Raw genomic sequence first — 24,267 nt, 5'->3', positions numbered from 1 at the left:
GGTCATCTGGAATTAAACTGCTTAATTCTCCAAGATGAGGGTTGGGAGAAGGGCTGCAAACAGATGCACAACTGCCATCAGGTCTTGAGATATCTGCTGGTGGCGAAAATGGCAGTCCAGGCACCAGCAGTGGTGGTGGTGGAGGAGAGGGGAGAGAAGATGGTGGTAGAAATAGCACGGTGGTGGCTGCATTTGTCTTTGCTGTGGTTGCTTGCTTGGTTGTAATGTCAACGCTGGTTCCTGTTTCATTGCTGGAATCTACGAAACTGGTGTAGGTGGTTGATTCTTGTAATGTGGCTGTACCTGCTGCTAAGTGACCATCCTCATTAGGTGAGCTTTTCTTATTGGTGAAACACTTTCTTATGTCCATTTCCTCAGAGAGAGATGACTGCTACTACTTAAACCAAGCTCAGTGCCAGGTGTGGCCTTTAGAGTACACAATGCTTGTTACAGATCACATCACAAATAACGTACTGACAACCTTACCTTATGGACAATGCAGGAAAATAGATATTTGAATGGTTTGAAAACTGTCTTTTTTAGAAGGATTAATCAAATGTCAGTTTGGCTAATTTTGAGAGTGTTATACCTGTTGCATGAGTTCAAATGTTTGGTGTGAGAACAGCTTATCATCCTCTGGGGACCATGACATGTCTCAATTTTCACTTTATATTGTACAATCAATAACGTGGCTCACGAAAAAAACGTGTTTTTCTTTTTAAACAACCTCAACTTCAATTGAAGAAATAGTTCAGCTAAGGTCATTTTTTGTATGTGATCATTGATTTTGTCATATGACTGACATCATGTTCATCTATTAAAGATGTCTATAAACTAATTAAGTTGTACAGATAGCATTTTAGTGGTTAATATCCACAAATGATTGGATGGAATGCAAACTGAAAGACAAGACGTGGACCTATCACCATCTGTGCAGCTGAGGTTAGTCATCAAGCGTATCTGTTGGAAAGGGTTAATAAGTCATGGAACAAGAGGGAAACTAAACAATAAAGGCAGTTTATCCAAACAGACTGCTTTGAGTGTTATTTTTGTGCTTAAATGACAAACTTGGGTAATGAGCAGGTATGACTTCCAAAGTACCCCAGTGATCATCTGTGCTTTTTTTAAGGAGACAGGATTTCTCCATTCACATTCACTCTTCTGGATTACAATGTGATAAATGGTTTAAAAGAACATTTTGGTTTCTTTACAACTTGGTTCTCATTTTCATTGTATTGGCTATCATTTCCATCAGTTATCATAACAGGATACTACCAAAGTCAGTGCAGAGATCTTAAAACATAACACCATCACTACACAAAATCGGACAGGCTGTAAACAAATCAACATTACATCGAGATTATCTGAAGCACCTGTTTTGATTTATATACTGACATCCTGAGGAATTGTTCCCAACATGTCTTTTTCGTCTCACTGCTCACGTTATTTTTTACTAGTAGGAGTGATGGTAAACTATAAAAAGACCAAAGCTGTATAAAACCCACAAATTTCCTCAATGGCCATGTCCAGACTGACATTAGTATTGCATAAAAAAACTGAGCACCTTCATTCATTCATTTCAGTGAAGCCACTGAGTTAATGCAATGTAACACAAAGCAAAGCAACACACCGCACTACACAGCAATGACATGAAAAGCAAAGCACTGCACTGCAAAGCAGCGAAGTAATGCAAAACAACGTAAATGCAAAGCAGTGGAACACACAGCTAAGTGAAGCAATACACACTCCTGATCATGACGTACAGTGGCACAAAGGCACGATGGCAGTCAGCACAACGCAGCATCAGGGTAACATATTGCAACATAACCCAAAGCTGTGCTATATAGTAAAGCAACATAATGCAATGTAAAGCAATCTATGCAAGCACACATTCCTGTTAGATTACATTGTAAGGCGAATTGAGCATTTCTACTGGTTACCTCTAAATCGGCACAAAAGAACCTGTCTCATAGTATTATAAATCTCTGATAAACCTTCAAATTCATTGATCTATTAGTTTATCTCTTAGTCAGCCTGAACTTTCTGGATCTTACTTCATTGTCTTCTAATACCTTACACAACATGCCTACATCAACACAGCTCCTTGTATTTCTTGGTCACTGAGCCTCTTTTTAGTCTTAACACCTTAAAAATGTGCTGTAAGAACCCTGTGGAGGGGAACGGAGCTGGACCAGTGCATAACTTATGTCCCAGATGTTTCTACAGCTAATTTACAATACTACAGAGTAATCGTAACCTCTCTTCCCCAGAATCATCTCTTTGTAGTTGCACAACAGAAACATGATCTCTCCCTGTAATCTAGTCAGCATGTTTGTGTAATCACTGGTCAATGGCCAGAGGCAAGTGCTTGTCCTTGTGTCATTGTCCCTGGACCACTCACTGCCTCCTTACACTGTCATCACTGAATTGTGTAATGTGTCTTGTTTTTTTACAATCACAATTTTAAAAGCATTTAAATGGATGAAGACTCTATTAACAGCAGAACTATAAACCCTGTTCAAGGTTCCTTCAGAAGGACGATAAATACCTACAATACAAATCTACAAACTAAGTGCTTCTTTGTACAGAGAAACATTACCTCTTGTTTATTGTTTAGAAGATCAGCAGACACAAGACCTTGTCTAAAGAACAAATGAGTTTTGTACAAATAAGCTAGGAGTTCAACATTAGGTAAAAGCTTCTGTTACTGCAGAGCAATGTCTCAGAGTTTGATGACTCAATAAGGTAATACATTAATGCATTCCATAAGTTTGGGTGTACTGAAAATTCATGAGAACATATAATTTTTTACTTTAGAACCCATTTAAGGACATCTCCACTGTAGCAACAAAGACATGCTTACATATTAGGTAATGCTGTATGAGGAAAACCAGAGGCCTTAATTAATTTTCTATCTCTGATTATCACTTATATGCTGACAGAGTTCATTTACACAAGAGGCCGCAGTAGTCATGACAGGATCAACGGAGGAAGTCAGACTGTATACAGAGTGGCAAAGTTTGTGTAGGGAGCGGTCAGGGCGGGTGGAGGGATGGATCGACAAAATAGAGGACTCTGACACAGCCCGCTGTTCGTTTCCCATTTCGAACCGATTTCTTTTATCCGTGATTCTTCCACAACCTGTATCACTGCAACAATGACAACAAAGGTCCTCTAACCTTAATGAAGTACTTCTTTCAACCCAAAGAACAATCTTTCCCTAAACTGAACCAGGTTGTTTCTGTGCCTAAACCTAACCAAACCTTAACCATGCGTTTATTATTGTACCATGATGCCAAAGGTCCAGTACACTTGGATGGGATGAATCAGAGGTTAGGGCCAAACAACCTACATTGTTGTTTAGATTTGGAGAAGTTGTTGCACTCTTAACCACACAAAGATGCTAGAAAATGCAGATGTCCTTTTCCAAGAGAATAAAGGCTTGGCTCAAGAGGGGTAACATTTTAATAAAAGCAACAATAGGATATGACCCTAAAAACTGTTGATTTATGGGTTAATGCTAACATCCATAAGCCAAGAAAAACTGCAACTAAGTAACAGTTTCCACTATGGTTTTCACCAAGCAGCAAGAGCCAAGCCTGAAAGCTGAGGCCTATGACAACGTACATCTGGCTGCAGTTTTATGGCTAACTAGAGGCTTCAAATAACTTAGACTGTATTGAAGTGACTGAGATGTCTCAGCTTCTCAATCAAAAAACAAAGTCACATTTTTTCCACAAAACATGAGGTACTCAGTATTTTCTCTCGTGTATTGTGATGATGATTTTATGAAATCCAAATCCAGATTGAAATTAACTTGAAATTGAACTAAAATTAAAATAAATGTGGCTAAATGCAAATGGCAAATTACCAAAGGAAAGAAAATTGAATTGTATTTATTTATTTTTCCGATAAACTCAGTGTTTATCAGATCTTTGGTAGCGACTGACAATGTCAGTACTGTATTTTGATTGGTACTCCGTGACTCTATACGTTCTCCATGATTTGAATTACAAGACAAACCAAGTACTGAGTGTACAAGAACTGCCAATGACTCAGCAGGTATGGAAATGACACGAGGGAGAAGAAAGCAAGCTAGGCTAACTAATGTCCACTGTCTGAGTAGGAAACAATCGTAACAGCATGATGGGTCCTCCCAAATGTTAAATGTTGTAAAAGGGACAGACAGTTTTGATCACAACCGGCTGATAAGCACTTTTTTTGTATAATGTATAGTAGGATATTCTCCAGTCAGTGCACCATGTAAACTGACAGCACGTCTCCTAGCAAAAACAGCTCTCGGCTGTGCCTCAACAGATGCCTTGGGAAACACCCACTCACAGGATCGGGGATTAGACACCGTTTATGTCCAGTGTGTCCAAAAACTGTTTTATCCTCTTTAGTAAAATGGAAAAATATACGCAATAAAATCATTATAGGTTTAAATTTCTTACACTAAAAGTGAGGAGAATTCAGTTTGACGGAAAATATACAAATTCCGCAAACAAACATTAATTTGTAAGAGCATAATTGTTTGACTGACCAGAGTCATCTGAGATGGGTCTCTCTGTTCCAGGGCACCACCATTTATAACAAAATCTGGATTTCTTACTCCAAGATATGAGTGGTAAATCCTAAACAGGTAATAGGGTTATAAAACAAAACCTCTTTCGATCAGCTCCATGTATAAGTGTTTCAACAGTCTATAGTTGAAAGAAAATAAAATAAACTTGAAGTGTTGTATCCTCAGAAGGATGACATAACCTTAATGAATTTCTCTTGAGCTCCCTCTACCTGACTGCAGACACAGTGTACTTAACAGAAAACACAACGTTACAATTGGGTTTTTGATCCCTCAGACCGAATCAGAGAAATTGCCTTTGAGAAAGGTCCTGTCTGAACTGTTTCACTGACTGAACTAAGAACCCAGCCCAATACACATTGGCTGATGTCATCTTGTGTCAAACATCTTCCACATTCAAGCAGATTATACAAACCAGCAGCTTCTCAAAAAAAGGATCCTGGGAACAACTTAACCGATAAGCTCACACAACATCCGAAGATACCTCAGTTTTTTGACCAAAAACCAAAGCAATGAGCCTGAGGAGGATGTTTTTGGCTAAAAAATAAATAGGCTGTCACCAGATGCTTAAAGGTAAACTGAGTATTTTGTGTGCACATAAGCAATAATGGCATAAAATCTTTTTTGACTGCAAGAGGAAAGCAAAGTGAAACATCAGGAGACAGAGCTACAGCAGCTCAAGTTGAATCACTGGAAAATTGAATCGCAGTCCCTAGTGGGTGTGACTATTTTCTGTAGCACTTATACCTGCTCAGTGACCGCCCCCGTGGGCCACAGGTCAACCTGAGAGTTCGTCTCTTAGAAACACTGTGTGGTGAGGCACACAGCTCTCCGTCATCGTTGCTGTTAACCCTTTGAGAGCAGCTCTGCTTCAGAGTGTGTCTTTGTGCCGGGCCACCAATCACAGACCGGAGACAAAGAGTGAGCTAACCCAGGCTTACGTCACCCACTGGTAAAGGTTTATCTCCCAATATAATCAGTGACCTTTTAAAAAGAGCCAAGGTATTTTAAGAGGGCAGAATGAATCCCTTTTCAGACTTCTTTCTGAGCACTTACCATGCATTTGGTTTACAGGTAATTGCTTGGTAAAGACAGTGGGAATGAGTTAAACCTGCACTGGGTAAGAGGAATTTATGTCTGAATCCACCAATCCACAATTGGGCAACAACAGACAAAAACATTCCATTCATATTTTTAATCTTTCCCCTCTCATTATTAGTTACGGTCAGTGAACAAAACATTCAAGTAGTATATATTTTAATATATTATAATACATTTTATTAAACTGAGTGTGCACTGGGTAGCTCTGTCATTTAGGTAAATATAAGTATTGGATTGGACTCAGCATCCCTAACCATGTTATATGCATTATCTGTGAAATTCTCAAGGTTAGATATTTTTAATAAGAAGTGTAATGCCTACTTATCAGCCTTCAAACTTTTTTTTTAATGTACCCCTTTAATAGCTTTAAGGTTGCTAAAATCAACTTATTATAGTCTGTCTGAGCATATTATAGCTAACATTAGGTTTGCTAGCTGGAAGCTCCTACCTGGATCGTGTCTGTTTGCCAACTACCTGTAGCTAACTACTGCTAAGAGCAGGATTGCCCTTATGAATGTTCCTGTCAGATCAGCTTTTGTAGTATTTGATTTGGATCGTCTCCGACTGCTCCGGAAATTTAGTTGTCCAATCTGTGTATGTTTGATATAGTGTCTTACTCTGCTGTCCGCTGCATTCAATTACCCCCAATTATCTGACATACCCAGATGAAAGCAGGTAAGAGCTTGTACTTGTCTCTCTAAATCATGTAATTTAACAAATTTTCCCCCTGCTTTGCATTATTTTAGAGGCAGTATACCGTCAGAATACTGAAATGGCCTCTGTGTCCTTTGTGTACATTTTATCAAATAACACTCATGAGTGTGTTAGTGTGCATATTAAAATCAGTCATTCAACCATCCAGTCACTGCAGGACAGAAGCGACCCATATCCAAGTGTTTTCAGCTGAAGTGAAGATCTGCTGTAAGATCATGTTTCTTGGAAGGGAAGAAAAGACTTTTGATAGGGATACCTTCAACAGAATCTCTGTAACACCACTGACCTCATCACCTCCTCCACAGAAACCAGGTGCTTATTCATCAACTGCTTGTTCATCATGTGGTCTGTCAGCCCACACATCAACACACCTACGCTGAGAAACAATTTGTATCTCAGGCTTCAGTTTCAGTTCGTCACACACTGTGTGTAGAGTTGGGCTGTTATAAAATCTGAATACAGTGCCTGAATGTTTTTCAAACTATACAGCAGAGTTGCAGATTGTTGAATGTGTTTTTAGTTACGTAGGCATCTATTGGCTTACATTCATTTCACCCTGCTTTTGAAAACCTGGCCTCTGTGTCCTTTGTGTACATATGTACAAAATGTTTGTATTAGCATGCTAACATTTGCTAATTAGCATTGACCACAGCATGGGAATTGCATTAGTTTTGCAGGTATTTGGACATAAAGCAATGTATTGTACAAATTCAAAATTTGACCGGATGATGGCACTACAGAAAAGTCAGGGAATCACGACCACAATAGGATTCTTCCTCTGGGGACAATGAATGTCGAAGCCAAATTTCATGGCAATCCATTCGGTAGTTTTTAAGATATTTCAGTGTGGGTCAAAGCGGTAATGTGACAGACCAACTGCCACTAGCGGTTGCAGACCCCTCCTCCCTTATTAATAACTTTTGTAGTCTGGTGATTACCTTGCCCTAAAAGTTCTAATCTGCTGAAATTAAAACTAAATCTGTGGAAATGAAAGAGTGGCTTAATAAGTGAGAGTCAGTAGCTTTTGTTGTGAATTTTGGTGGCTGAAACTGTGTTGTTCAGTGAATGGATGCGTGATGAGTACCATTCTTGGAAGTAATGGAAATAGCGCATAGAACGACAGAAAAAGGGGGAGTAACAGAAAAAAGCAAGTTTAATATCTAGAAACAAGATATTGATTAAACTACATAGGAAGGTGAGAAATTTATCATCAAAAATGCATAATGAATTAAAAACTGTATTTGAATTATTTGTTAGAATTTCCCAACTACTTGCTGTTATTAAATGAGTCCATTGAGCTCCTCTGATGTTTTAATCTTGTCAACCTGTGGAGGCAATCCTCTGCTAATAAGGGAGCTGGAGCTGAGGCTGACAGACTTCTGTCTCGCAAAAACAAAACCAGAGACAAGCTACAACCACTTTGTCTAAGCAAATGGATATTTCATGCAAAGTCTGAAACCTGAAAGAAAACTCTGCAGTGCTTCTTTGCATTAAACCTGTTTGACAATTTTGCAGCAATGTATCCTTTAATAAAAGCTATTCACACAGGAAAAGACATACTTTTTCTTTAACTGGTTTAGTTTTAAGAGGTGGGGGTCAATCCTAATTTTAAACAGGTTTTTATCACGGGCCAATTTTACTATTATATATTCAATTATGCCAGAGACCTGGTGGAGCACTTTGTGGCCTTGTGTGAGAATAACCACCTGCTCTCGAATGTGGGCAAGACCAAGGAGATGGCCGTGGACTCCAGGGAGGACCAGGACTACGTTAAACACCATTTCCAGCAGAGGAGGAGGTAGTGGAGAGATACAAATACCTTGGTGTCCACCTCAACAACAGACTGGATTAGAAATGCTACACAGAGGCTGTCTATAGGAAGGGACAGAGCAGACTCTACTTCTTGAGGAAGCTTAGGTCCTTTAATGTTTCACCAACAAACTGAACAAACTGATCAGGAAGGCTGGCTCTGTGCTGGAGACTTCTCTGGAGTCCTCGGAAATGATTGTGGAGAGGTGGATGCTACACAAACTGTTGAACATCATGGAGAACATCTCGCATCCCCTCCACTGCCTGCTGGTCAAACAGTGGAGCATTTTCAGTCAGAGACCTCTTCAGCTCTGCTGTGACAAAGAGTGCGACAGGAAGTCATTCCCGCCAGCTGCCATTACTCTGTGTCTCCTCTGTGTTGGGAGAGACGACTCGTCTGACAGAGTAGTTTTTCTTTGTAAAAGGACAGACTGCTTACCTGGACTTTTGTATCACATCTGTTATAAATCAGATTATTCTGATCTTTCAAGGATTGTGCAGCTCTCTCTATATATCCATTGACTTGCACTAATGTACAGTGTATTACAGTATATCATATTACCACCAATGGTACCACTTATTTCATTTTGTATTGTTTATATTTTTTTTCATTATATTTTTATTATACTATATTTGGTCTATATAGGTTTTGTACAGAATTTAGCCTTTAATTGCATTGTTTGTTACCTACCTCATTGTTTTTGTGATTCGTTGTGAATTGGCTGCTTCAACACTGCAACTGACCTTTGGGATGAATAAAGTATCTCTATCTACCTCTCTATCTATATATTGTTTAAAGGGAAGTTCAAATGCATTTTTGGTAGTTTTTCACTCTCAGCTGAAACGAGCTTCTCTGTAGTAGGGGAGTATATATAAACTATGCCAATTCAATTGCATTAATCTGCTTAAGCAATAACGTAATGTATTAAATGCTCAAGCGAGTTGTGATTTTTTAAAAAGGTGACATATTGTCAGTATCCTTACGTCACATGACAATTTTATGGACTCTGTAGGATTTCCTGCAGTGCTTTATAATGGAGGCAGGCCACCACCACAAACACCATGTATTTTGTTTAAATATTTTCTTTCATGAAATATCATTTTATCAAGTCATATTTAATGAGGGTTTGGCTGTTGTTTAGATCATTATCTGCTATCTAAATTGATCATTTGACAAGATGTGTCTGAATCTATGTCGCCTACCACCTCAGCCAAACAATTTGTTGGGAGAAAAAAATACACGGCTTTTCACAGGGCAAAGTGGGTGGCAGGGATTTTCAATGTTCCTTTGGTCTTTTAGACAATGGTTACTACAGAAACACCACCACTCTGAACCGAAAACCTTTTGAGACAACACCATCAACACTTAAGCACCAACTACAGAACCTGCAACTAGACCACTCCACGACATGTGCGTTTAATTTGTTAATGAATTGTTTGGATCCTTCCTAACTCACCTTTCATCAAAATATGCTTTTACGAGTTAATTGTCTTTGTATTTTTCCAAAACACTGACACAAAGAGGCACATTACCTGCAGCGCATTACTGAGTGTGAGCAGGTCTAAATGATTTAGAACCTCTAACTTCTCTGAGAATCTGGTTTCAACACTAAAATGCTTTGTGTATTACACAACTAAGGAGTGTGAGGGGGCCAGATAGGAGCTTCTGTTAAAATGTGCATGTTCTGTGACTACGGCCCTGGGACTAGAGTTGCAGTGTGCACCCTAGCACCTGCCCACAGAACTGTATTTGACAGCAACCTGGGAGCAGTATAATGCAGGTCCTACAGTCGACTGTCATGGTGTGTAACATGTGCTGCCTCATTACAAATTCGGCTGTTACTTGGTAAATATCAGCCTGAGGGTTTTTGCAGAAAAAGGTTATTTGCTGTGAAACAGACAGACATCTGAAACAGTTTATAAAACTTTTGCTGAACAAATAACTGACACTATGGAAGAGGAAACTCAGAAAGAATGAGGGATAAACGAAAGAGAAGGAACCTTTTTTTTTTCAGCACCCCGTCTGACCTCCAGAAAACTCATAGCAGCAAGTTGGGGAAGACTGAGGCTCTGTGCTATCCACCCTGCTCCTGGATGGAGGGGGACTGGGCGCACGTTCAAGTCCAATGTGAGCAGCAGAGGCTGTGCTGTGACTGCTGTTTGCAGACAGTCTCACTAGGCCAGTGGAGAGTCAACAGAGCACAGTGGGAGAAGCCTCTTTGTTTGGCTTGTCTGAACTCTTCTTGACATGCTGTAGTTTGCTGTCCATCCTCCGTGGTTTATAGGGAATTCTTTATCTGTATCTATTCAGAGAGACAGTAATGTGTAGAGTATAACTTCACTCCTGCACAAGACTGGACACATACACACTGACAGATGGCAACTGCACACACCTTCATGCAGTCTCAGTCTCAGAGAGCATACACACAAAAATGTCAACTCACATACACACACATAAACTGTATGTCAATTTTGCAAGTGACTTTAAGCTAGAAAGGTAAGTTGATTATGAGTTGGGTATGAGCTATATTTTTGTCTCAAGCACTATGTGGTTAACAGCAAACATGAAAATAAATTCTTTAAAAAATATAATATATATGCATGCCAAAAATCTTCCTCAAAATTTCAGTACAGTGGCTAAGTTTTGAATTATTATAAAGCTTTATTTTAATATATTGCTACATGTATACAGCTATACATGTAGCAATAGCTTTTTACTAATTTTACTATTCGCATATTTGTTTTGAGGGTCCTCTGGAAACACCTGGAAACTGTTTAAACCCAGGTCCACTGACGACAAGACTTCAGGAAATTGCAGAAAGTTACCGCACCAACTGTTGTTCAGCAAGAAATTGTTCCAACATGGAACTAGATGTCGAACAATTCATCAGTTAGGCTGATTAATCCGCACCGATAGGATGTTTTGTAAACTACTGGAATCGGTGGGGATGGGATCACTGTTTTGCAGGGAGCCTACATTTACTCAATCAAGATAATGTCATTGTCTACCTGAGGTAATTTATATGAATGAAAGTGAACTTTATATAAGACAGCTTCATTTGTAAATTATGAGCATGATATGGTGTTGGTCATAATAGAGCTTTATTAATACATTAGACTGAAGATAACTGCTGCTCTGCGGAAAGCATTCTTTGTCTGTTTTGCTAGCACGCATGGTTGTTAGAACTTGGCTAGCCTAGCACAACTATGGGCCAATGGCATTATCTGATCAACTGAAGGCCACTTTGGCTAAAAATATCTGTGTGCATGTGATTACCTCCTGATAATAATCTAAACAACTGCTTAGGTACCCATGACATGGCATTTGTACTTTATGAGACTGGGAGAGGAGGGGAAACGGTGGCACTCAGTCAGTGTGCTGCCATAAATTTGAAACAGACTTTAAATTATTTTTTTGTGTTTATGTGGAGTGATTATGTTGAAAAGCCCTTCAACCCACTATTCTGGCGGTAGGGTTAGAAAATGTGGGTTTAACCTTTGAGGTCCCGGGGTAAACGTTGGAACAGCTGGTTTTACAACAAGGCTGACAAGTGGCATTCATGTCATATCTGGCCCGTTTTCAGCTTTTTCTCCCAACAAAAGTTCTCTCTCAAATATATAACGCAACACTATCAGTTCTTTGTCCACAATACAATACAGGCAGACAGAGAGGAAAATAAACTGTTCAACTGTTACTTTACTTACCAATTTGGCATTCTCTCTTCCAAATAATCGAGCCACCTAACTGTCCATTCATGAAATTAAATCACACACCTTAGGATCGTCCTTACGTCGGGAGTATGCACAAACATCAATGGTTTGTAAGAATGGCATTTAAAAATGCAATGGGACATGCAAAAGAAGTAATCCTGGCAGTGAAGAACAGCGCATCTCCCATTGTAAATACAACATTGTGCAATGATGTAATCCACCAAATCACACTTCAGGATGTTCTCTTACTAATGATTAAATTCAGAGTGACAAAAAACGGTTTTATTAAAAACAACTTGTGCAATAGTAGCTGGCAAGGCTAATGCAGAAGTAAAGCAAATCATGCATGATAACGCAATGTTGATAACAAGTGATAAAGGGGTAATTCCCTTTTTAAATAAGATAATGGTAGCTTCTTTGATGCTACTTGAGTTGTGTCTCCTTAATTATCTAGTGTTTTTGCATATTTCTCCAATTAAAGGCCAATCATTAGAAATCATCTGTGATGCTAACATTTGTTTCTAACTTTAGGAAACTTAACTTTATCTCAAAGGTTTTATTCAAAAGCAATCTTAACTAAACAACTGCATTATCATCTTCCGCCATATTAAAGCGTCACTTAAGGAATTCATGTAGATTTTTATAGATGTTGAATACATGAAAGTTCAAATTAAAAATTTTAACACGTTTTTTCTATTTAATATATTTTTAGCTATTGGCTATGTTGAATTGACTGAAAATGTTTCTTTTTTCTTACATTATAGAGGTATTGATTTCATTATTTAGGTATTTATTACTTGAAACTGGATAACTGTCGAACTGAACATTTAAGTCAAAGATTGTTCATATCCATTGATGTCGAATTTTCTTTCATGAGGGGTAGGGATGTGTGTGTGTGTGTGTGTGTGTGTGGGGGGGGGGTGATATCCTGCTCTAAACTATCTTTATTATATTGGCCTTTTAAAATCCACAATTGTTCATAACATTACAGATAGTAATTGTTATGTATTTGTTTGTGTGCAAAATAAGGAAATGCATTGAACACATTACAACAAAGGATTATAGTGAACCAAGTTTTATTTTAGTTTTGTTAATCTGATTGCATAATTTTGATATTATCTATACACCTAGTATTAGCCTTTTACTATTACTTTCACATTTGCTTTTAGTGACCCTCAGAAACTTTGTTTAGAGACAGACTTTTAAGATGATATCAGTATAAATAAATTAATAATAAATATATAGGTAAAATTACAATTTGTGATTTTAGGGCAAGTTACGTGCTAGAACTATTTTTACTACAAAGACATTTTTAGCGTTAATGTTCTGTAGTTTTGTGTTACCCAACAGCCAACTTTTATGCTCACATTGATATATATATGTTATTCTACAGTGGCTTCAGAAAGTATTCGGACCCCTACACTTTTTGCACACTTTGTGTTGTAGGTTTAATTTTAAATTGATAAAATTGCCATTTTTGCCCACCAGTCTACATTCAGTAACCCATAATAACAAAGTGAAAACATGTTTTCAAATTCAATCAAATTCATTAAAATTAAAAAACTGAAATCTCACATTCACAAAAGTATTCAGACCCTTTACTGTAGCACTCCAAACTGTGGTCTGATGTTTCCTCTTTGCCTTAATTATCTTTGAGACAAAGATGGTGCCAAGACAGTTTACATTTAGAGAGCATACTTCCCCCTAATATGAATGTACAGTACTTTTGTATTGATAGCTAGCAAGTGTTCATTGTGTAACCAGGATAATGCACTGCAACCTTTGTGGTTAACAAAAAAATAACAACTCTGGCCTTATCTGTTATTTTACAAAAATAGCTGGTTGTGGATTATATGTTTCTTGCAATGGCTGAAAAATAACAAGACAGATCAAAGAGAGAGACAGCAGGCAAAAATTGTGACCAGGAAAAGGCCTGAATTTGCATTTTAGTTTATGTACACAACATTAACTAGAGGCCTTTGAAGCAAAGGGTCAAGTACAGGACAGTACACTATAAGCCATACTGTTAGCAAAAATGAACACCTGACACTGCTTTCCAAAGATTAAAAGAGCTTTTCCCCATATTGGAGGCAGAACCTTCTTTAAATAGAAACTTGGTGTTGGCATTGTCTTTCTCAGTCTTGGTTACAAACGTTACTTTACTCCAAAAACAAGTGGCAGAAGGTGTAGCTTAGTAACGGCCATTACAGAATCAAGTTCTTTAAGGTTTCATGTTTATCCTGTTCTATTTTGGTCAGTTCCACTTCTATCCAGTTTACTTTTATGAGGATTTATTTTCCATCTTTTCTTCCTCTGCCTCCATTTCCTCATATATTTCATGTTTCCAATAAAGGTTAAATTTAAAGAGGCACACAAGAGTTGGTATTGCACTTCCATAAAGATGGGGCCTTTTAAGAGACAGATTTTTAAAAAATGATCAAAATTGAAGCAGCAAAGGACAAGATATCCTGACTTTTAGCAAGCTTAAGAAATTGCTGGACCCTATATTTCCCGTAATACAACGTGATAGCATCTTTCTTCTTTCTTTCTAGACTATTTCTCCCTCCCCATTTGTAACGCAGGCTTTCTGTTAGAGATTTGAAGTCTCCAAGCCCTAGCTGACATAACTCTGATGATGCCATCAGAGCTGTTAAATGAAAATAATACCCATTATCAGTCCAATCAGAATCTAGAGTAGTTTTCTACCATGATATAACTGCTATTTAAACCAGCCGAATGTAGTCCTGAACAAGTGCAGTGCTTGAGCCCATACCAGTAATGTTTACTGCACTCAGAGAAAAACCTGCATCCCAAAGAGGTGGGTGGCAACATGTGGTTGTGTGTCTGTATGGGTATGTGTGTCTTTGTGTGTGTGTGTGTGTGTGTCTGTGTAAGAGAGAGAGAGAGAGAGAGAGAGAGAATGAGAGAGAGAGCTGTGTGGGATGTGGGAATATTCAGGGACTCCAGTGCTGACATGCAGAGGGAACTGCTCTCCCTCTTTCCTCGTCTCATCATTTGTTATGTAACAGCCTCCAGGCCATTGTTTTAAAGCACTAGCTGCTCTTCCAGCTTTCATGCAGAGAATCACAGCCACTCATCAAATGGCTCCGGCTCATCTGTGAATTCTGCAGAGAATACGGACAAAAGCACTAAACTTTGGACTCTTTTCAAGGGGCTGGAAACAGTCAAAGTTCACAGGAAAAGCTCAGTTCAGTGCAAAGAAGGAATGTACAGAGCAGAAAACCCTCATGCAGCAAACATGTACAGAGAATCTGCAACCTACACATTAGTGCACATACTCTAGCAGAGACAGCACAGGTTTTAGGGCTGCTGTAGTATGATTAGCACATTCCGAGGTGCTTGACACATTTTAGCTCATATGGCCTTCAAATGATAATTCCGGTTTATTACAACATCCGTCTAATTTTTGCAGTTTTCAGCATGATTTCTATAGGCTGTGACAACACTGTACAGACGAAGTAATCTCTGAGCTCTGGAAATGTTGAACAACACTACAGCATGGCGAGAAACTTGAGAAAATCACTTGAGTGTAGTGTTATTAGTGCCACTAGGAATACTGAAAAATCTACAAAAAAAGACCCAAGTTGCAATAAAAATCCTTTAAAATGGAGTGATGGTGATTTTCCAATCAACCCCGGTTTTCTTCTCAGGGAACCAAATTCACTACAACTTTTTACATTTTTTTTTCATGCTGGTGAAAGGTTTAAGACCCCCAATTTTTCCAGTTTTTTATTGAAATTTAAACAGTTCAAGTCCAGTGAAAAACTTTAAATGGTACAAAAGGTAAGCAGTAAACTGCCAGAGGTTAAAAAAAAATAGTTTAAGTCACCAAAAACTGAAAAATCATGTCAATTTCAGCATTATACAATTTCCAGGGATCAAGTAATGAGTTAACGACTTACAGCTTCTTCCTGCAGCAGCGGAAATAAATTAATCCTTGAAAGTTAACGCGAATGAAGTTCCCCAACTTTAGCTGATGACTTAGAAACCCTCTGCCTGTATAAAGGCAGTGTTGGAACAAACTCTCTTACTACACCCTCTGATGCATTATTAGGACAATACTGTACTGCAGGAAGTAGGAGTGTATATTGCTGTCAAAATGGTGAGAATATATTTAATTTCCACTGTAGAAAGAATGTCATGAGCGTGTTCGGCTGCTGAACAAGTCAAAAATCTAATTAGTTTTAGTTCAATGAGAAGATTCAATGACTCCTTGTTTTTAAAATCTCCAAATTTTTATTTGTTCTATGCTTAAATTTCAGAAACACAGACATTACTCTATTTAAATTTCAATAAAAACTGGAAAAGTGGAGGTTTTTAAAACATCTAAATACTAGTGTATGATAAGAAATGTAAGAAATATAATTTGTTATGAATAGCACATTCCAGTACATTTTTATCTTCTTTGTCCTGTTTTGCAACTCGCATTTGTATTTTTTCAAGGGATACAGTATCTTAAGATGTTTTGGCATTAGATTTTGCAGTTGGGGTTCTGGCCCCAAAGTGACCAAAAAAACAAAATAAATCAGGTTTAAAAAGACTAGGTCAAAACCTAGTATATGGCTGGACCACGTATGGTCAATGTGTGAAATTCAGGACGTAACTGAAAACTGTTGTGGAACCACTGTAAACAACTACTTTCAATGGAAATTAGCTAAAGCCTGCTTGAAAAGTTGCTATATGATGTAATAGGCATATTAGCATATGTATGACTTCATTGCATTGTATTTGCTTTCTGCCTAGTGTCTGCAGGTTTCAGACCTTTATCTGTTTGCTTCTCTCCTACTCTCTGTGCTCAATAATACAGTAATTAAATACAGCTGAATTCACAATAAAGCTGTTCTCATTTACAAGTTTTTAATGTTTTTGTTGTCAGAAACGGAAAAAAATATCAAATAGTGACTGAAACGCTGCCCATTAAGACTACATGTGCAGTTAGTTGAATGAGATGAATAGAGTAGGTGTAACTGCGGAGGGAAAGACTGATCTCGTAATCGCAGGGCATTACTGTTGACTCTCTTCTACCAAAAGTAGCTAAGGTTTGTCCAAAAAGTCGATAGATTTGCTGCTAGGCGCTTTTGTTAAGAAAAGTCGCTAAAAAGGTCTGGAGAAAAAAAAAAAATAAATAAAAAATAAATCAGTAAATCTAGTGACAAATGTGCTAAGTTATCATCACTGACTGTAAACACTCCCCTGATGACGTAATAGGAACTGTTTGCACCAATTAATTTTGAAAGAGCAATGGCCAATGGGTAAACTCCAACACTCTGCCAGCCGACTAATGGTGCAACTTCATCACTCAGTCACTCAGTCAGTTTGTCAGTGACAGACGTACGCATTTTGTAGGGCTGGCCCCAATGTTGCTGTCCAGACAAAAACTACTCTGCTAAATAAAAAAGAAAAAAAATTTAGTGCCATGATTTTACAGTCAGTTTAGAGTTACTCAAGAAACAAAATACAAACATCCCTGACTTTGCAATCTGCAATGACAGGAGCATCATGAAAAGTGCAAGCTAATATTTTTTCTTACAGTAAAACTGATGTTTGGTTTCTATGGATGGGAGTATTATCATGATCTTTGACAAGCAGACTTCGTCATTTAATATATCATTTCAGTATGCTGTTACACTATTCTTCTAGTGTTCCCTGCCAACACATAATATGAAAAGGTGGTTTGAATGCATGAGGATATGGCTATTCTTGCCTGTTACAGGCTTTGGGATGAATTAGGTTAGAGCTGAACAAAGCTGTCTTTCTCACCACACTCATTAAATCAATTACTTCCACTTTAAAGAGCAATTGTTGTTGGTATGCTCCTCTAATCTTTGTAAAGCCCTGTTTGGCAAACTGGCAACCCTTACAGTATATTCCCACATGATTTGCAGGTTCACTCCAGTTCAAAAAGCAAAGCAGAAAATTGTCAATATGCATTTACACCAGAGCAGTTAAAGGCCATATTATTGGCTTGTATGGCTGTGTTCAAGCATAGTCTGCAAATGTGTATCAAAATACTTGCTTTTAAATATACTGCTGTCCTTGTGAGGGATGTAGCTAGGAGTAGAGCCATTGCTCCTTTGCATTGCTCCTTTCAACCAGTTGAGGTGGTTTGGGCATCTACTCAGGATACTTCCTGGGCACCCTCCATTGGAAGTTTTGCAGGCACCTCCAACTGGTAGGAGGCCCCCAGACAGATCCAGAACACGCTGACAGTATATTTTGTGTATGTATGTATGTATGTATGTATATATATATATATATATATATATATATATCTATATATATATATATCTATATATATATCTATATATATATATCTATATATATATCTATATATATATATATATATATATATCTATATATATATATATATATATATATATATATATCTATATATATATATATATATATATATATATATATATATATATATATATCTATATATATATATATATATATATATATATATCTAGATATAGATATAGATAGATCTATATCTCTCTATCTCTCTATCTCTCTCTCTCTCTCTCTATCTCTATCTATCTGGCCTGGGAACGCCTGGGGGTCCCCCAGGAGGAACTGGAAAACATTGCTATTTTAAAGTCAGTTACTGATATCTGAGCCAATATTTCTGTTCTGCCACCCATATTCAATATTAACCAATGCCATGTTTATGCTGATCGGACATTCTAACAAAAGATAGTATTGGTTGCATTATGTTTAGTGTGAGATCCAGTGCTTTTGGAGCCTGACCCATACTAGCAACTAAAAGTCAGAATATCTCCATCTCTGCTGCTTAGATTTTGACCATTCATATGTTGACTGTCTGTCATGATTCCCCAACTTTACGGAAGAGCAATATAAAACTACTAAAGTACTCCTTTAGGTGCTTTTTGCAAATGCACTATGTGCACAGCAAATGTATTTTAAAAAATCTGATAATGATACATTGGCTGACTGTTATTTTCTTAACATAAACACGACATAAACAACACTCTTGATACAGATCCCTTAGATTTGTTTTTTTTAAAAAGATTTTACTGATACCAATGCCATTAACGATTCCGCTTATCAGTCCAGTTCTTTATCCCTTAAGGATTCCTGATCAATTTTATGTTTGGAAAAAACACAGCTGTTTTATTATCTCTGAGAGAATATTTGTACAGCATTCGCTTTCATTTGGGTCTTCTTCCTGCCTCTGTGGTGCTAATGTTATTATAACAGGATATTTACCCTCGGTAACGGATGTGCTGCTGGGTTTGGAAGCAGTGGTACCCATGTGTAAGTAAGTGACAAATAAATGGCAGTCTGGAATTTAAGCCCATGTTGCACAGAAAGCTGGTGTTTCCACCCTTACTTGAAATGACCATTTTACAGACATTACAACTAGCACTGTTGTAATCTTTCTTCATGAAATGAGGCCATGCTTTGGACCATTTCTTCCTCTCCACCATGACTCCTCCTTGTTGCATTTCCAGCAGCATAGGCATGAGTTTGATGTCATTGTTTTGCTACGCACAATTGTAAGAAAAACTTGCTGGCATCAATAAAAGCAATTGATAAGCTCAGAGGCATACAATTACGATGGTTCAGACATTTTGGAACTGGCTCTCAAGTGGAACTGGTTCTCGATTCCCACCTCTACCAACATACAGTACATACATTTAGCAGTTGAAAAATCAACTTGTCAGTCCTCTCTGGTGGACCAAGGTAATAGTGACCGATATATCATTCTAGCTCTAGCTTGGACATATGATGTGTCATCTGACCTTGTGGGATGCCGAAAGTAGATCTACCAAAGAGCCACACCCAACAGCAGGGTGAAAAGCCCGATGTTATAGAGAGACAACATGATGATTTAAATATGGGGATAACACCACACATTTTCAAAAAGTCTCTCCTGGAAGGAATTCATTATGTTGCAAGTGCTCACATGAAAAGTGACATTAATACTTGTGTAACAAATTAACAAGAGCCCTTTATCTGTTTGCTTCTTTCCTATGCTCTGTGCTCACATATACGGTATTTTAATCTGCTGAATTCACAATAAAGCTGCTCTCATTTAAATGCTTTTCTGGTTCTGTTGTCAGACAATGGAAAAAGTGTGAAGTAGTGAGTGAAACATTGCCCATTAAAATGACATGTTAACCAGCAGCCACATCCAAGCCATTTCCAAGCTGCTGCTCTGCTCGGATAAAATCCCGATTTTATAATGATGTTATTTGACCCTGAAAAAGTGTGCGAAGATTCTGATTTCTTTAAGCAGTCTGCAGGTTGCGATGATGATGATGATGATGATGGTGATGATAATGATGATAATGCAGCGCCTCCTGACAACTTAAGGGAGGTTTTTTTTCTCAGTCCTCCTTGTCATTAGAAAGTCAATATCTGTATATGTTTGTGGCATAAACAGTGGCACACTCCAAATTCTAACATTTGCTCTTTCTGAATTTTCTGAATATAAACTCAGGAAATGTCACTCAACTCCTATTAAATGTAGATCCAACAGTGTAGGTAAACCAGCAGATTGTGCTTTACAGTTTCACAACTGATTTTGTCTGTCTTCAGAAGATGGGTATGTATAGGTCTGACAGGTAGGAAAACATTGTTATTTTCTGAGCCAAACCAGGGCAACCAAACGGACAGCGAGAGTCCATCATCCAAGAGTAACCAAGCAGCTTCCTGAGCCACATGCTGGGGAGATCTGTGCGCACCTTTCAACTAGCTTTTCTTTCTCAGACATATGAAACCCCAACATTTTACACTCTACTCTTCAGAAAGGAAATCACAAACAAAAACCATTGTAAATATAACACGCGCTGTGTGATATAGTGTAAGTATAGTGTTCTTTATGTGAATTTAGTTTTGATATAAAAAGAGTGTGCTCTGTGTGAATATGTCGTGTGGATGTAGTGTGCTCCAGCGGATAGAGACTGCCGGTTTTAATCTAGTTCTGGGTTGAAACACTGTTGACTGTTTTGCAGTATTTGAAATAATTCTGATGGTGACGGCAGGCTATTAAGTCCAATTAGGTGTCAGGTGATGGTTACGTTAATTCAACTTTGACGTTTTGCTTTCCGTACAAACAAACAAGGGGCAGGAAAACCGTGGAAAACGAGTCTCATCCTCTTACGTATTAGCCCAACACAAACAATACAAATGAGCAAATGAACAGATTGTTGTTTTTTTTAATTAATGATTCATTGATCAACAAACATGTTGTGTCAGTTGGAAAGTGGTGTGTGAATGAAAAAATCTAACAGTAGAGCTTCGTGACTGATAGCTCTTCATAAGCTGTTCATGATATTAAGTTTAGTATCATAAAAGACAAAAAGCAGCAGTTGGGATTAGATGAATCATCATCTATTTTTTTGTTCTAAAAAGGATGTCCTTTGCACAAACTCTAAGATGGTAAGCTTCTAGTAGCGCTTCCAAATCAACTCTGGGCTCCTGTTTTTACACAGCACTGTGGCAGGGAGACACTGTTTAGAGTCTTCGTTCTTGACACACAATGTGCACTTCATGAATTGGCCCCTGGTACCGACTGATTTGGAGCTCTGTGGCAAAACGCAGAGCTTTCGGAGAGAACGGTTTAGAATGTTTAGGTCTGTGGTCTGCTGTGCATGCTGGAAGGCAGCAAAACACTACCAAAAGTTCCCCAAACCCCCAAACGATTGTTGAAGTCACTCGCAGCACACAAACAGTTTGCAGTGAAGTTGTGCATGCGTGGCCTGGCCACGCTGAGCTCCCACAGCTCACCGTGTTATTAAACAGCAGCAATATCTCTCGAACTCGTCAGGATGTTCCTACCTTGCAAGTTCTGCACTCGGATGTCGCTGATCTGTCCGATGAGTTCCTCCCGCTCGAACCAGTCTTCCCACTCGTGTCCAGCCATCTGGAGCGGCGGAGAGTGCTGCAGGGATCCGAGGCAGGAACACTCAGAGCTTTCCCGGCTGCAAGAGGAGAGGCTGCGGCTGCGGCGGCGGCGGCCAGGCGGGCTCTCTATTGTCCGGGCGGCAGACCGGGGGCCATGCAAGCCGGGCCCTCAGGGTGAGAACGGGGGGGGGTTCAGCTACTGACCAGGCATCGCACGTGTTAACTGCGGGTTTCTTCCCTTCACAGCGTAACGTCGGCAGCAAATGCCCGGGGAGATGAGCGGAGAGCAGGAGAGGAAGGAGCTGCAGCACCTGGTTGGTGTTTCCGAGGTGGGATGGAGCTGCTCCAGTGCCCGCCCACCTCTCTCTCTCTCTCTCTCTCTCTCTCTCACACACACACACACACACACACACACACACAACACTAGTGCTCAGCAGAGAGGAAGAAGGCGAAGAAGTGGCAATAACCACCATTCAGGAACAAAATGACATGTATTGTTACATAGTTCTCATATCATTTCAAACCTTCCATTTTTCATGACCTTCCTTTGAGGAAAAAAAAACATGTCTAAATATAATGTAGATAATTTTCCCTCTAGATCTGAACCAATGACTCGATCAACAGAGAGTAAGGAAGTTCTCAAACGTTTTCCAGCGTCTGTGAAGACTGATTGTCTCTGTGTTACACTGCTCTACACTGAGCATCTTCGGGTTTGGTTGGGGGAAAAAACCCAAGCAATTTGAAGGTGCCACCTTAAATCCTGGAATATTGCGGTTTAATTATTTGAGAGAATAAGTAGCAGCTTAATTGATAATGGATTTGGCATTACTAGCAGCTCTATTTTTGTTCGAAACCCCCCCCCATTTTTTTCATTTAATTAAGGAAGCCAAAGTTCTCAAATGTTAGATGGAGACTGCCCTTCTTTAAAAAAACAACCACATGGGTTGTCTGTTCCAGCAGCTTATTACGAAAAATAGTCAGCTTTTATTGTAAGCCGAACTCTAGTGGCTGTAGTAGTTACGACAGGAGCCAAGGAGGAAGTCAGGTGAGGTCAGCAGTATATAGAGCAACATAGCCCATGTTAGGAGGAGGACAGGGCGGATGGATGGGTCGATAAAACACAGGAGACCGCTGTTCGTTTCCCTTTTTGTTCCCATTGGTTCTACTTTTTGTTTCACAGCTTTGACCACATTGCTCCTAGGAGTCATAAGAGGGTAGGGACAAGTGGCATATATTTAGTTTAGGTTGGAGGACTAGTCGTGTAAACAGAAGCAGTCAGAGAAGATCCTTCTGTCTAAATAAAATACAGTCTAAAGCTGGCAAAATATGATTTAGATCATGGACTATCTGTTTAAAGAATAAGTAGCCTTAACAACATTATAAATCCGAGCAGTTATTCAGTGCCACCTGCTGGTACTGACAGCTGTCCATACAAAAGATCAGCGGCTGGACCCCCTATGCACAGCGTATGGTTTACCTACTGTACACTGGAACACTTCATGGCACCAAGTTAACCTAGTGGTAATTAGAAAGAACATAAATGAATTCAGAAATATACAACATCAAAGTACAAAATTGAAATATTAGTGGTTCTACAACTAGATTTTGACAAGGGACCTGGCTTAGTACTTGAACAATGCCAGTGCCATTAAGAAAAATGTTTTGTATAGGTAGTTTTTACATTGATTTTCTATGGAAAACTTAACGTAGCATCATTAATTGAACCTCAGAATGTCATCGCTGTGATGAGCGATAATAGACCAACGGGAAAAAAGGACATAATGTATCGTCATCTGCCTGCAATTAGGCTACAACTCCAACATTAATGAATATGTAAACAGTGTAAGGTGCAAATGTAAAGATGGATTAAATATATACTTAAAGTGTAACTGAAAATGGCCTTGTAATGTGCCCGTATGGAGCCCCTGGTGGTCACGGAGTCTGATTAGTTTGCTCTTGTCTTGAGCAGGTTGTGGAACAGCCGTTTATCACTGATGCAGAGGTATAAGTTCCATCCATGCTGCCAACCCAGGTCCGCTTCTGCTTATTCCCATTTGTAGAAAGCATCAGTTTCTATGTGCCAGAAGGTTTTGTTCTGTTAAGGGACTGAAGTATTTGAACAGAACACACAAAAAGTTTAATGAACTAACTACGAGTTGAAACTTGTGTTGAATGAATGAAACATACATTAACATGAACATGTCACATATTACTTCAGCAGAGAGTGAAAATCAGTTCTCGACTTTGGAAAACTAGTTTGACATAAAACGAACAAAGAAAAAGTCTTAACACATTTACCAACTTTTTCTGGAGGTCCTCATTACGTGACCTAAATATGGAGCTTCAGTCACATGATAACAGGTGGTTATATATGTGGGGAGATGGTAATCCCTGCCTCGGTTTCGAAATGGTCTCCCGGGGGTCAGATGTGAATTTTGTCTGGTGTTGCTGTCTGT

At 38.7% G+C, this 24,267-nt stretch overlaps 1 protein-coding gene across 1 annotated transcript in view; it reads right to left on the bottom strand.

Annotated features, from left to right (window-relative positions):
- Positions 1 to 22,100, bottom strand: part of clmna (calmin a) — a 53,531-nt gene extending 31,431 nt beyond the window's left edge. Inside the window, exon 1 of the mRNA XM_040137327.1 lies at positions 21,746 to 22,100. Within this exon, the coding sequence (XP_039993261.1) occupies positions 21,746 to 21,830 (85 nt within the window). The 5' untranslated portion in view covers positions 21,831 to 22,100. The remainder of the gene's footprint in view (positions 1 to 21,745) is intronic.
- Positions 22,101 to 24,267: the final 2,167 nt, after the last annotated feature.

Source organism: Xiphias gladius, chromosome 10 (genome assembly GCF_016859285.1).
Source record: "Xiphias gladius isolate SHS-SW01 ecotype Sanya breed wild chromosome 10, ASM1685928v1, whole genome shotgun sequence".
NCBI classification, from domain to species: domain Eukaryota; kingdom Metazoa; phylum Chordata; class Actinopteri; order Istiophoriformes; family Xiphiidae; genus Xiphias; species Xiphias gladius.
This window is presented reverse-complemented; position numbering and strand designations above follow the sequence as displayed.